The sequence below is a fragment of the Phocoena sinus genome, chromosome 2 (assembly GCF_008692025.1).
Source record: "Phocoena sinus isolate mPhoSin1 chromosome 2, mPhoSin1.pri, whole genome shotgun sequence".
Lineage (NCBI taxonomy): Eukaryota > Metazoa > Chordata > Mammalia > Artiodactyla > Phocoenidae > Phocoena > Phocoena sinus.
The window spans coordinates 86512473-86528254 of record NC_045764.1 but is presented as its reverse complement, the minus strand read 5'-3'; the positions used below and the strand labels follow the sequence as shown (position 1 = coordinate 86528254).

General features: G+C 39.4%; 1 protein-coding gene across 10 annotated transcripts in view; it reads left to right on the top strand.

Moving 5' to 3' along the window:
• Window positions 1–15782, top strand: part of SLC12A1 (solute carrier family 12 member 1) — a 93457-nt gene that overhangs the window by 62161 nt on the left and 15514 nt on the right. For 7 of the 10 annotated variants that reach the window (XM_032621589.1, XM_032621588.1, XM_032621586.1 and 4 more), the window contains 2 exons: window positions 1550–1656; window positions 5647–5729. In XM_032621589.1, coding sequence (XP_032477480.1) covers window positions 1550–1656; window positions 5647–5729 — 190 coding nt within the window. Of the gene's footprint in view, window positions 1–1549; window positions 1657–5646; window positions 5730–8817; window positions 9625–12452; window positions 12758–13720; window positions 14030–15782 lie in introns of those variants that run through there. The other 3 variants (XM_032621592.1, XM_032621594.1, XM_032621595.1) reach the window with 3 other exon arrangements.

Here is a 15782-nt window from a genome sequence, read left to right as displayed (position 1 = left end):
TTCATCTGTTTTTAATTTGATAAACCACAGAAATAGGTGTCATTGCAAGATGCTGATTTTTCTTTCAGTAGTGAGTTACTTTTCAGTAGCTCTTTGGTTAAATACGTTGGGAAGGTTACACATTTAATGTAAAATTATCATGTTAAGATTAGTAAAATAATAAATTTCAACTAGTAATGAGGACAGACACAAAATAAGAAGAGGGAGTGAAAGGACATGGTATGGAAAACAATTCGTGTGCTAATCCAGAAGAAACTGTAAAATTTTCGACAGTGCATAAGCTTGTTCACCTGAATTTCTTCAAAGAAAAATGGTGGAGCACAGAGGGGTCATGACAAAAAGGGCAGGACAGAGTGGCATTAAAGGGAAGCACCGACAACTACAGCATTTTGAATAAAGAAATTATGGCATGAATGACCACATCCCCAAACTGCAGTCATGGAAAAGACTACATCTATACTGCCGTGCACCTGCCAGGGGCCAGATGACAGCTCTAAGAGGAGCTGTTCTGCTACCTGTACATTTCTAAGGGCAATACACCAAATGTGGTGGAGGCAAAGTTTATTTCAGGAACCATCCATCAATGCCGATCTCTTTCCACTTGCTACTGTCCCCTCTAAAATACCCCCCCTCTGATCATGTTTCACTTTTCCCATAACCCAGAATATCCTTCCTTCACTTCCACTGCTCTCCCTACCTTTACTTGTCAACATCTAACCAACCTGCAAGATCCAAAACAAATGCCACCTCTCCCATGAAACCATTCATGAATCCCTAGCTGGAATTCAAATTTTCTTCCTTTATGCTTCCATATGATTTCCTACCGCATTTGCACTTGAATTATAATTATTATATATCTCATCATCTCAACCTTATTCTAAGCTCCTTCAGGCCCAAGAATATGCCTCACTACTCTCTCACAGCACCTAACACAGCACTTTGCAATTAATAGGTGTTCAGTAATATTGCCGGATTAAATTTAATTAACTGGAAGCCGTATTCTGTCATCTAATGGGGGGAATGAAACTTCTGATATGGAAGATGGCTATTCATGATACTGTCATGTAAGACATTTAGGTTCTGGAAACATAGTTCAGTTATTCTTCAATAAATAATGTAAGTAGAAGTTTTCAGCGATCCTTCTATATAAGAATTTTCCAAACATGGATTTTATTGCTAATGACATTATGGATATAGCAGGTGGAAACGAGCTTTGAACCACGAAGTTACAACACGCGTGCCAACAGATAAGCCGATCCTCACTTGACTTTAAATTATTGAACCATTTTAATGAGTGTATCAGAAGAAATGCAAATGACTGCTAATTTAGAAAAGCTTCATTTCTGTCATCTAAAATCCATTATGGCTGAGATGATTTAGAACTAATCTTTCTATTTTATGCTTGAGTACAGGCATGAAGGACATGCACTAAAATGTAATCTAATCTTCAGAACATTACTTCAGTGCTCTTTTGGACATTCTTTTTCACTTGCAGTGGTAGTTTCCTGGCCTGGTAAGGATTGCCCATGTGTTTATCTCCTCTGTTTAGGCCTCAGGCTTAGGAAGAATGAAACCAAACACTCTGGTGATTGGATATAAAAAAAACTGGAGGAAGGCTCCCCTGACAGAGATTGAAAACTACGTGGGAATCATACAGTAAGTGATGGCTTTCAAGACGTGCTCTTGCTCATAAAGCACTAACCAGGGCAGTACATAACTGACACTGTTGTACAGAATAAATTGCCTGAGAAGAAGACATTCCCCTGGTACTCTGAATTCTTTACCAAAGTGAGAAAACACTGCCAATATAATAGAACTTGAGGGGATCACAGCATCAGAGGAGGCAGGGTTGGGGAAATTTGGTGTCAAAGAAAAAGGTAAATATTAAGAGTTACAATCTTAAAACCTATTTATAAGAGCAAAAGCAGAGGACAGCTAGGTAAGGAAGGAACTGTTCTTTCAAAACACTTGATCTATGGTTGACTGGTGTGCTCAATTCAGTCGTTGTCTTAACCTGAGCCTCGGATAATGAGTTCACCACCCCAGAGCCTCAGCTCTCCCTTCGCTGATGTAGCAGTGTTGGTTTATAGACAGAAAGTGAGTTTTAAAAGGTATGTGACATCTAATATCTAAAAATTGAAGAAGTCTTGGGAAAGGGATAATAATGATAATCCTTAAAAGACTAGCCAGTGCCAGGCTAATGTCCTTAACGTGAATTATCCCACTGAATTCTCACAAGAAGCGTTTGAAGTAAGTACTTCAAATGGTAAGTACTGTTCCCATTTTTAAAGTAGACATTAAAAATTAAGTAAAATGCAGAAAATGACAGAGTTTTATAAGTGACAAGGCTGGAATTCTGACCCAGGACCAACTGAATTCAAAGTTTAAACTAATGATCCCAATGCTATGCGACCTCCAAAAGTATATAAATACACAAAGTATTACCTGGCTTGGTTCCTTCTTTTGAGTAAGAGAAAACAAATTCTACACATACAGAGAAGCTCAGGGGGTCCTCAGTGACCATTCTAGAAAATTGAGCCTTTCTTCCAGGCCTGAACATACTTAACCAGCTTTGTCTCAAGGGGGACAACGTTAGCTACCCCTAACAGCCGTCTTTTGTGTCAACAGCTCTGAAAATGGAAGATTTCCTCTGTCTGGGTTCTGACTTCGCTCTGATTTCATACCACAGGGCGGAGAATGTGCTGAGAGGTCTGGCTGCACTTAAAAGTCCATAATACACAGGAAAGAAATCCTCATCCCTGCAAAGCAAGCATATACACAGTGCTCCTTATACTAGGATCTGTCCTCCGGCCCCTGCTAGAATGAGCATCACATTTACCATTATCTGGGGGAGATTTAGGGAACATAACAAAAGGATTCTAATATTAGTCCTATCAAAAAGAAGCATAAGAAAATAATTTTCATCTTCTGAAATTATATGCATTACTGACCAAACAAACATTCACTTAACAGTCCTCTTAACCTGGGGAGCCCATGTATTAAATGTATCCTCCTGAATTGTGTTCCCTAAACATATAAAGGCTGGATGCCACGTGCTGCTATCTGGCTCCTGCTGGTGCTCTAAGTTCAGTAGGTTAAGGCTAAACCAGGTGATCAGGGACAGAATTTTGCCAGGCTTAGCAAACAGCATTTTGACATATTTTAAATCACAGTCAGTTGCTGACTAGACATTCTTAGAAATGGATTAGATCCACACTCTGTCATCCAGATTCTTCAGTAAAATGTTGTCCTCACCTTTGGGAACAAAAAAGGGTGGAGCAAATAGGAAGAAATACGTGAATCTTCAGTCAAAGAGTCCATCAGTTGATACAAAATTATTTGAGTTCGTCTTCCAAACTCCCTACCATCCAAAACATTCTAAAAATTCAAAGGACCAAAATAATCAAACCCAGTAATACCAAGCTGAGGAGACTTCTGGCTTTTGTACCAAATTAATGATTGGTCTTCTTGGTAATTAAGTTCAGTGTTAAGGTGGCTCAAATTTGTAACAGTATAAAACTTAGCTGGTTTGGTGAAGCTAAGTGACTTTATTACGACAGCACTGGGGTCAATACAGAAGGAAGACAATCAGACATCCATGTTGTATTTCCCTTTCTAACTTTTTCGTTCTGTTCTGTTTTATGATGTAAAGCACAGTATTAGTATTAACATAAAGGGGTATCACTACAATAGTACAATATTTTACCATTTTTCTTTGACTAAAAGATTTTAAATTTCTGTAATATTAAGTATGGTTTAATTTTAATTAAAATAATTGTATTAGTTTCCATGGGCTGCCATTAAAAATTACCTCAAACTTAATGACTTAAAACACAAATGTGTTAGCTTACAAATACATAGGTTAAAAGTCTGAGACTCAGAAAGAGAAAGGCAAATACCGTATGATATCACCTATATGTGGAATCTAAAATATGATACAAATGAATGTATTTACAAAACAGACAGACTCATGGACTTAGAAAACAAACTTAGGTTTACCACAGGGGAAAGGGGGTGAGGGAGGGATAAATTAGGAGTTTGGTGCTAGTAGATACAAACTACTATCTATAAAATAGATAAACAACAAGGTCCTGCTGGATAGCACAGGGAACTATATTCAATATCCTCTAATAAACCATAATGGAAAAGAATATGAAAAAGAATATATATATAACTGAATCACTTTGCTGTACCCCAGAAACAAATAAAGCATTGTAAATCAACTATACTTCAATTTTAAAAAAAAGCTCAGACACTAACTTCCTGAGCTGGAATCAAGGTGTGGGCTGAGCTGTTTTCCCTTCTGGAGGCTCTAAGAGAGAATTCCTGGGCTTGCCTTTTCTAGGTTCTAGAGGCTGCCCACTGCTCATGGCCCCTGCCTCCATCCGCAAAGCTCTTGACGGGTCAAGTCCTTCTCACACCACATTATTCTGACCTCCTCTTCTGCCTCCCAATTTCACTTTTAAGGACCCTTGTGATTACACTGGGCCCATCCACATTATCCAGGATAGTCTCCCCATCTCATGGTCTCTAACCTAATCACACCTGCAAAGTCCTTTTTGCCATGTAAAGTAACATATTCATAGGTTCCAGGGATTAGAATGTGGATGCCTTTGGGGATCCACAATTATTCTGCCTAACGCAGAACCCAGATATTTTTTGTGGAACACACTATTTTTTATAATCAAGGACACCTCAAACAAGATTTATCTAAAATTTACCTTGTGGCACTTTTGCTAGAATGGATCTATTTTTTTAAGTGAAGTTCACTTACGGTTCAAATTTTGAATGGATATTCATATTATACTGAACTTATATCACTATTTGAAAATTCAGGTCTACTTTGGCTAGAGACTTGTTTGCATATCGTGAGGCAATCACAAACTGCACTGTTTCTGGGAAAGGACAACCAAATGGAAAGGTTCCTTGGGCTTCGTTCAATCCATAAACGATTGAACAAAGGAACTCCCAAGGAGAATATTTCAAATGAACTCAAAGTACTAATCAGTTTGCCCAATATTTAAGGGCAAAGAAAAAATGTTCTGCGAGAACACAGTTAAAAGAGCAAGGCTTTCTTTCCCTCCTAGATAATCTAATTCCATTGGGCTGGGTTTAGAGAAGGCACAACTGCCAATTTCAACAGGATAGAGTTGCCATGAAAAAGTGTTGCTTTAAATGGTCTCTCCAAAGTCAATGATAATAGTTCCCTAGAGGAACTGGAGACATTTATAACTGGGAACTTGATGTCCAAAACGTTGGAGGATTCCTCCTCAATGGGTAAGAGGTTTGACCGATAATTTCAAAGGTTCTGTGCAGCCTTGAAACTTCTGTTCTAAATATTTCAGCTATGGTTTTGTTTACATTAGAAAAGAATCAATTATTTTAAATAATCAAAATTCTAATCTTAATCAAAATTCTAGTTGACAGTATTGTTTGAATAAGAGTTAGTTATCTTTACTCAAAATACATTTTTAAAAGACATCAAGGGAAAACAAACAGAAAAGGCTATCAGCTCCTGGCTGTGTTTGAAGGTGAATTTTTGGAGTTTAATTACACTAAAATCCTAGAAGCAAGTTCAGTATTAGCCCAAATCTTGAGGATTAAAGGAGTCATTTAAATCACTAACCATTTTGCTTCCACTTTCAGTGATGCGTTTGATTTTGAGATTGGTGTTGTCATAGTCAGAATCAGCCAAGGGTTTGACATCTCCCAGGTTCTTCAGGTGCAAGGTATGTATTTTCTTTATTCAACCAATAGGTATTCATTCAGCACCTACTCCCTGCCTGGCATTGTTCTAGGTTCTGGGGATAGCACAGTACCCAATACAGACAAAACCCCCAACGGTGCAGCTCACGTTCTTGTGCTGACACGAGGTGTGTACACTTTCCCCGTGTTTTCCTCATTGCTAATGCAAGTGGCCTTTGTCCTGCTAACCAAAAATACAGAATAATTCAGGGCAGATATCAGTTATTCTTCTCGTCACAAAACCACAAAGCTAGCATCACTAAAAATAAATACCTTTGGTAAAATAAACTGCCAAATTGATTTTTGCAAGATGTTTCAGAAAATGAAGATTCTTTCCTCAGAAAACCATGTATTTTGTTTTTAAGAGTCTCTGATCTGGTTTGTAGCTAACATGGAAATGAGTCTGAATGTATCACGCTGTGAATCACCAATCTAAGTCAGAGGCCGAAACGCTAATTCAGTTTAGTGATTCTGCTTTTTTCCCTGTAGAGGATTCCATATATTACTTGTTTAGTCTTAGAGTTTAAACACATCCTCTCGTGTATGGAGTGAAGGACACACCTAAAGAGTCGCTAAAATATTAAGATAGAACTCTAATCCATTACTTATCTCTTTAGCTAAACTTCACAATAGAGTCCACTGACAACATGACACTAAAACAGAAGGTACCTCTTGTGTACCAGGCATGGTGTCTATGTCAGTGCTGGGTAGACTGAGACTAATAAGAGTCTGTAATCTCAAGACACTCACAGCCCCATGATGAAAATGGGTGTACTGTTAGTGTGATAATAGGGTATTATGGGAAGGAGAAAAGGGGCACTTAACTCCGAAAGGCTTCCTGGAGGAAATTACCTTTGATTTTAGATCTAGCGGATGAGAAGGAGTTAACCAGGCAATGTTGGGAGAGAAAAAAATGAGAGTTTGATCAACAGCATTCCTGGCAAAGAGGAGAGCATTAGCAAAATGTGAAGACACAGGAATATGGAGGAATGGGTATATGGGCAACCGAAAGCAGATTTGTGTAACTGAAGTGAAAAGTATGGGGCTTCCCTGGTGGCGCAGTGGTTAAGAATCCGCCTGCCAATGCAGGGGACACAGGTTCCAGCCTTGGTCCGGGAAGCCCCCTTAAAAAAAAAAAAAAAAGTATGAAGCAGACAATAGTGAAATGAAGCTGCTGATATAAGATCCTGAAAAAGGCTCATCTGTCATATTAAAAATTGTGAGCCATATTCTATAGACAATGAGGAACTGCTGAAGAGATTTAAGTGAGGGAATAATATGGTGAAATTTGAGTTTTAGAGCTCATACTCTTTCAGTTACATGAGGCACGGACGTGAAGAGGACTAGAATAGAGACAGAAACACAAGCCAAAAAGATTTTTGTAATAATCAAAGCCACAGAAGGTGACAGCCTGGACTAGAGCAGCCTCTCTCAGGGGATGGAGAAAAAAGGACAGAGTACTTTGGAGGTACAAAGAGCAGCATTTTAGGTTTGATAGGATGTGTGGGATATGGGAGAGGGAGAAGTGAAAAAATATTCCTTGGCTGACAATGAATGGTGGTGCTACCAATGGAAATGGGAAACACAAGAGGAAGAGCAGGTTTAATGAAGAGATGTCTGGTTCAGTTTTAAACAAGGTCCTGTGGGAAATCCTACCAGAACTGTCCCAATAGGCCATTTAGACAGTCCTGGTCTTGAAGGAGAAATCTGAGCTGGAGATGTCGATTTAGATGTTTGGGTCAAACTGTGTCCTCCAGAATTCGTATGTTGTGGTCCTAACCTCAGAATGTGACTGTATTTAGAGACAGGGCCTTTAAAGAAGTAAGTAAGGTAAAATGAGATCAGTAGGTTTGGTCCTAATCCCATATGAATGGAGTCCTTATGAAAAGAGGAGATAGGACACAGACAAGCACAGAGGAAAGATCATGTGAAGACAAAGGGAGAAGATGGCCATCTACAAACCAAGGAGAGAGGCCTCAGAATGAAACCAACCCTGCCAACACCTTGACATTGGACTTCTAGTCTCCAGAACTGCAAGAAAATAAATTTCGGTTGTGTTCTGTCCAGTCTATGGTATGTGTTATGACAGCCCCACCAAAATTAACACAAGAGACATCATAATTAAGGTGAAAATTGAAACTGTGACACTGGAAAATATAACCCCCAAAGTGTGTACAGTCAAGAGCTCCAAGGCACAGGAAAAGGGTCCCCAAGGAGGAGCAGGGAAGGGGTGGCCAGAAAAGTAAAGGAACCAGGAGTCTGTGTTGTCATGGAAGTCTTGGGAGCAGAGTGCTCAGAATGACAAGAATCATCAGCATTGTCAAATACAGCAAAAAATACCAGTAAAAGTGCAAATGAAATATAATCGACATGGCACAGATAATCTCAGAACAATTTCTGTAGAGCAGTGTTGACGGAATCCCGAATGCAGCAGGTTAAGGAGAGAATATGCGATGATGAGGCAGAGAATGTGGATGTGGCCCACCATGTGAGAAGTCTGGAAGTTAAGGAGAGGAATGAGTTTGAGGAGGGTTACTACAGGGAGACCTATAGACCTTAGAATGGGAGAAAGGCTTGTTTCCAGGCTGAAAAAGATGGGCTCAAGAGAGTAGGAGAGATTGAAGATGAGGGTAAAGAAAGATGACTATGGAGTAAGGTCCTGGAGGAACAGGAGGAATCCAGGGAAGGGCACGAATCAAAGAGTTGGCCTAACACAGAAGAAAAATACTTCATCTTCTAAAATTAAAGACGGGAGGACTGATGAAGAGGTATGTGGATTTGTAAGAGTGGTAAATTGAGGAAGATCATGCAAAATAGTCTCAATTCTATGTAGTTGGAGCAATTTTGCTAGCTGTCCACTTTTTCTCTAGCGACACTTGGTCTCCAGGTAAAGAGGACCAGGGTTTTGCCGGATAGGGTCACAGAAAGGAAAAGCCTGCAAGAGATTTGAGAGTGCAGGTGCCTAATGGGTTCAGATTCTATTTGGGCATTTCACGACTGTCTCCATCCTAACAGAAGGGAACATGAGTGAATTAGGTGAATTTTTTGATGCAACAATTCTTTTCTTGCAAGGGAAGAGAAGAAAGAAGAAGAAATTAGACATCAAGCACTTGTAAACGATGGAGAACCACTATCTGATATGTATACTCTATGATCTTGTATGAAGAGCTTTAAAAAATAAAACTGAGAGTAGAGTCCATCCTATGCAAAACTGCAATATAAAGGTTATCTTTGGTGCCTTCGGCCTTCCTTTCTTATGCCCTTTTTCTTTTTCATGGACCCTTTATATCTCCAGGTCAGATATACTAATTCTACATGGTGTTCATGATTCATTTATATTCCTTCCTAGTAGAACTTCATACACTGTAGCAAGAGTAGCTCAAATTTTTGAGCACTTATTATGTGCCATGTGTTATGCTTCATGTTCACATGTAACAGTTATCATCCCAACTACCCTATAAGGAAAATACAATCGTCCCCATTTTACAGCTAATAAAATTGAGGCTTCCCTAAGATTCACAGTGCTAGTAATTAGTAGAGCTAATATTCAAACCTATGTCTATTTGAAGCCTCTATTCTACCTTTCTAAAAGGAGAGCTAGAGAGGAAATGACTTACATAATGAGAAGCAGTGGTAAAATCCGAGAGATGGGAATGGAACAAGGCTATTCTTTCAAAAACGCAGCATACAGGCTGCCTGACTGTGGTAAGACAGACATGATGTTGAGGACAATCACAAGAACCTAATATGAAGAGACCTGTTCTGTTAACCTTCTACATTTTACTTTAATTTTTCGGCCTTTTGTGCTGCACTGTTTTTCCATCTAAAAAAATGAGAATGCAAAATACAATTTGTATTAAATTATACATTTGCATTTGTTTTGTATGTTTATCTCTTCAAGCTGACAGATGTGATGTAGCTCCCACCCCTCGCTGCTCCATCTGCCAAAATGCACCGTCAATTTAGTTCTATAAAGCAATACAGCAAGCAAATTCTGTATGTTTCTGAAAGAATCCTGGCAGTGAACTGCATCCCCTTCTAATTTCCCAAGGGATGTATCTAATTTATATCAACTTTGATGTTTGAAATACTTTTGCTTCTTAGTCAAGAAAAGAAAATGCAGTAGGATGCTAATAAAATAATTATAAGTACCAATTATCTAGAGTAAATGAAAAAACAGCGTTACACAAATACATGAACATGCAGAAAAACAACAGCATAATGACAGAACTTAACTTTACCCCACATTTCCATGCATTGTTTTGAAGTTATGTAATTTATGACACAATCCTCACGTTAGATTTTGAATTGGAAGAAATAAGCTTGCGTTTCATTGTATTATGCTGTAATACAGGGCTTAATAAGAGCCTGATAAATCTTAAGTATTGCATTACAATATGTTAATGATAATCATCATAGCTTTTCCAAAACAGACACCACAGTGTCATCACAGATTATAATTTAAAGGAAATATTAGCAATTCAGAGTGCCCATATACTGTAGTTAATAAAGCAGTGAATAGAAATCAACTTTATAGGTAATTTACTAGCTAATGACAATTATTTCTACACTGTGTCTCAGGCTTATGTGAGAATAACTTTTTATGTAAATAAGATCGATACCCATAGCATTATTACTTGTGTAGTGCAGCAACTCATCCAGTACTGATGGCTGAGAGTTTCTCTTAAGGAATCAATTTATCGCCTGACAACACACAAAAAAATGCAGTATTTCATATTGTTCACTTCCCACGGGTATTTAGCAAGTTTGCCAACTACAACATAGAGTCCAAATTGTACTGGTAGGAAATAACGTGATGAAACGTGATTCGCAGTATACTGCGGTCAAGTGTTCCATGTAAGTACTGCACGATTTACGACCATCTCAGAGCACGAGGGTTCTGCTGTGTCTGATAGAGTGGCTTAGCAAAATAAAGACAGATGGCAGTGTAGTAAATAATTACTTGATTGGAAGGCAACCACTGCAGGATTCCTTCCTGCCTTCAATTCAACTAGACTTCACCTGGGGTACAGCACATTGATTCATGTGAGCATTTACAGCTTTGAGCTGATTGATCGAGAAAGAATCATAATTTCATAATTAATAAAGAAAAAGGATGCTGTGAAGTTGGAGGATACGCGATTCCTCAGTGGGTTCCCCTGCTCCCTCTTTTGTTGTCAGATATTTGACTATTCTCTATCTTTCAGATTCAGACTGAACTGCAATGTGTAGACTCCTGCCTATTTCTAAAAGACATTGCTAAAAAAAGAAAAAAAAAAAAAAGACTGGAAATAGACCATTTGAGGCAATCTTGACAACTAAACTGAATTTCAAAATACTCACTCCAGTTGGTTACCATGCAATCAGTTTATAAAGGACTAGAAAATAAACTACTGTTCAAGTGGTTTTGGCATTTGCATGAGGATACAGCTTGGGATTCACTCTTTGTTTTTCCTATGAGAACTGTTTTGGGGAATGTATGAAGACTCAGAAACTCACTCTCAACTGATAGATCCTAAAAGTCTAAGCTTTTTCTTCCATCATTAGAACCTCTGGGATCCTCTTAACCTTGGCGTGAGAGAAGGGCAGGCTTTTACTCTCTCTCCCTAGCTATGTGGCTTTGTAAATGTGATATAATATGAAACTAATATGCAAGATTCAGAGTCCCACCAGATGCCCAGGTGGTGGCCCTTTCCAGGGTAAGGAGCCCTTTCCTTGCTGCTCATTCTTCAGATTAATCTCACCTGTCCTACCTTCTGTCCCATTCCAGCCTGGTTTGTACCATCAGCTGCTATCGGCCCCTCTTTTTATAACTCTGTATATAGCATTAACTCTACTTCTTTCAAACATTGTCTTTTGTACCAACCCCCCTTACATACACACATACTGTACACACTCCCACCCCTGACAACAGTTCACATGTTTTTCTTCCTTTATAGAGATAATGCCATCAAATGTTTTGAACTGTACTGAACAGAATTGAGCTGTTCTTTTATTTCAACGAACTATTCTTGAGTGATTATGGCGGTGAGCACTAGCAAGGCAGGGGCACAACTAAGAATGTGAGAGGGAGTCTGGGAAGCCTAAGCGTGGGTTTTGGAATCAGACAGGCCTGGGTTCAAACTCAGCTATCCAAATGGGGATAATTATAGTACCTACCTCACAGATTTGTTGCTTGGATTAAAGGATATGATGGGGCTTCCCTGGTGGCGCAGTGGTTGAGAGTCCGCCTGCCGATGCAGGGGACACGGGTTCGTGCCCCGGTCTGGGAAGATCCCACATGCCGCGGAGCGGCTGGGCCCGTGAGCCATGGCCGCTGAGCCTGCGCGTCCTGAGCCTGTGCTCTGCACCGGGAGAGGCCACAACAGTGAGAGGCCGGCGTACCGCAAAAAAAAAAAAAAAAAAAAAAAAAAAAAAAAAAGGATATGATGGCTGCAAAGTATCTGGAATTGTACTTCCCACAAAATAAACTTTCAGTAAATGGTGGTAATGAAATATGACATAAGCTACCCTCCAGGAGTTTGCAGACTAGTGGGGTTATGATAGACATGTATCTTGAAACTCTATTCTATGTCACATAGTTATAGTTAGTGGAATAAAGGTTGAGGAAGAAGATTATGGAAATATGGAGTATTACAGAAATTTCTCTGACAGAAATTTGAGGATGGTTTTTTCCAAAAAATGCATACTGGGTATTTTTTCAATAGACAGATATTGGCAGTCAGAGCATATCACTGATGAACGACGGTAGAAGGATGAACTCTACAATTGGAAACAGAAGACCTGAGTCACTAGCTATGCAACCTTGGACAAATCGCTTGAATAGTGTGAACCCAAGTTTCCTTCACAGCAAAATGGGGAGAATGAGGAGAATGCTACTAGCTCTGCCTGCATCCCAGTATTGGTGCTGGGATGAAATAAAATACTATTGGAAAGGGCACTGTGAATCCTGAACATCACAGTGTATGGTGGTGGTGGTGGAAACAGTAAAGAAATGAGTAGTTTTCAGTCAGCCTCGTGGAAATCAGTTTACATCTATCTATTCCTACTCCCTTGCTTTATCTCTCCTGTGATTAATGGTACACTTTTGCAAGTCAGCTAGCCAGTACTCCAGTTGAAAGAAATGTTTGGACAAAGTCTACTCGTGATTTCGCATGCAAACTGTAGGCCAGACAGATGAATTCAGGAGAACAGATAATCAAAATGTCACTTCTACCTAGCACTGAAAAGAGAAAAGGAGGGAGTGCACAGAAGGAGGCCTTAGATCATCTACAAAGTGAATAATTAAGAATTAACTTTAATAAGAATTTGCAAAATCACTGTGAGTGGTCATACCACTGTGTGGATCTGAAAATCCAAGATGTCCAAGCAGGCAGATTTTAGCCTTTAGAATTGACTCTGTCACCCTCTGTCTCTGTCGTCTTTGAGGGAACTGCTGAATCTGACTCATTCACACAGTCTAATTTTGTCTCTCAGGCCTGGGATTTCGCAGTTTGCTCTGTCCAGGATAGGCTTTGTATATACCTTTGAGCAAATTATTGGAGCAGCTCCCGGTTCACTCAGCCAGCTGAATCCTTACAAAGGAGGATTTATTTACTTTTCCTCCTTTGTCCAAATTAGAGGACAAAGAACATGGCAAGTAGTGGCTAATCACAGGGTATGCTGGAGCCTGCTACAAAAAGAAAAGTAAAAGAACCCCCTCCCCGGTGTAACCCTTGCAGTTGCCCCCAAAGCAGCTCACAGATACGTGCCTTCCAGATGACTGCAGAGAACAGGTTACCCTATAGCTGACCCCTGCAACAACCCACAGAATGGGTAATAGCTAGTGACCCATCACCCAGGACAGTGATGCTGCTTTTCTGGGGCAGCCTGTCATATGTACCCATATCCTTAGAGTCTTCTGTTTAAAATGACAATTTTGAGGGGACCATAGTTCTGGGGAATTAACTTGGCATTACACCATGTGCCTGTTTAGGTTCATCTGAGGATAAAGAGTTGGAGGTTAATAAAAACAACCCTGAAATAATAGCAATAAGCCAACAGCAGAAGGTCTTCATAGAGGAGAGTGTACAGAACTTGGAGTCAAGCAGACTTCTTTGCACTGGAACCCTGTTATTTGCTGGGCGACATCAGACAAATTACTTAAACTTTCTGAGCCTCAGTTTCTTCATCTACAAAATGAGGATAATAAGAGTAACTTTCTCAGAGTTTTTTGGGAATGAATAATATGCAGCACAGTCCCTGGCACCCAAGAGTGTAAAATAAATATTAAATTCTAAAATAACTCCCAGGCTTCTCAAAATACTTGATTTGCTTTGCATGACTAAGCTGATTTCCAGAAGTTGCATCAATACACTGCCTATAGAAATGTACTCATTGCTTTGTTCTCTAAGGAGCAACAAAGCACTGTTCAGGAGCTGTTTATTCTTTTTGCAAAGCTAGGAGGGTGGGAAAGGCAAGGCACTCTATTCTATGTCACATAGTTATAGTTAGTGGAATAAAGGTTGAGGAAGAATATTATGGAAATATGGAGTATTACAGAAATTTCACAGATAGGAAATCAGAGGCATAGGAAAAGTAAATGACTTGCCCAATGTCACATAAGGCCAGGAGCAGAGCTGTAATTGGTTATGACCCCCAGTGCAAGGCAGCTTGTGTTCACCTTTTGAAAGTCAGGGGTAAGCAACTCTAAGCTTTAATACCATCTATCTGATTTCTTAGATTTTCTATAGCTGCTTGCTGGTCTTGAGAACCTTTGAAGCTTTGGGGAAATCACATGGGTGATTTGACCTTAAGTCTCATGCCACTGGCAAAAGATTAATTGCTAGCACCTGGAAAGGGGCCAGACAATTCTGTGTAGCTGAATAACAGCACCATCTAGGGATGTGACTGTCCTGACAGATTTAGTTAGTACAAAATTGATAAATCTAGAGTTTGTATAGCTTCACTTCCCAGATAGATAAGGCAACAGGCTCCGAGGGTTGACATTTACAGTAGCCCTACCAGTGTTTCGTAACACTGAATCTAGGTTTTCTACTCTCTTCCTCGGAACCTGGCTCATTTTCTAAGACTCTGTCTTTAGTAGGCAAGACGATGAGGGAATCTGACAAGAGTGCCACCTTACGACTGTAAGCAAGAATGCCCATCATTCTTTAACACAGCCATATGATTGCCTTTAAAGTCTTATTTATTTACCCTGATTCAGTGCAGGTTAAGGTCAGAGAGGGATGCAATGATTACATAGCAGCTAGGAATTTTCCGTCATAATCAGACTCCAAAAAAGATAAAAGGCAGCTACATGCAACATAAAAGCTTGGATAGTAGGTCTAAACCCTGGACAGGACATTTTGCACAGCTTGACAGTTATTCCAGACTCCAGTGTCATGAGGCCCTTTTTAGCAACGTGGACTCCGACAGGCACACAGAAACCTCAGCTTTTCTTTCTTTTGCTTTGGTCACTCACTCCAGAAAGTATTTTTGCTTCTTGGAAAGAACTGTTGGTGGTGGATATTTTTCACTGTAATTTGTATTTGGAGCCCACAGGGTTTATTATTAGATATGGTTCTCTTTCCTTAATTCTTGTTCTCTAGTTCTATGTTTCAATTCAGGAGGCATTGCTCTGTGCCTGATATACACCCAGTATACTTCTGTAATTTTTGTCACTCCCAGTTGTAAAATATCTAGCCCAGTAGCTTAGGTCAGTAAATCAGTAGCTTTCAGTGTACAAGATCTTATTACAGTGTATCTGGTATTTTGTGTTGCCAGTAGTAAATAAAGATGGCATTAAACAGCCCCCTTTGCCCTCACACATAAAAAACCCAGTGTCTTCATGTATTATAACAACACATAGAGTCATTTTTCTGAGCTAGTCGTTACTTTCTGAATACAATTTAGTGATATGTTATTTTAATAATCATTCAGAAAAATCATATATGTATAAATAATCATTTAATTGCATAGACACCATTTTTAATATTAAAATCGTTAATAAGATTTTTCCTAGAAACTTTGCTGCTCTGAGCAGAGTAAGTGATTTT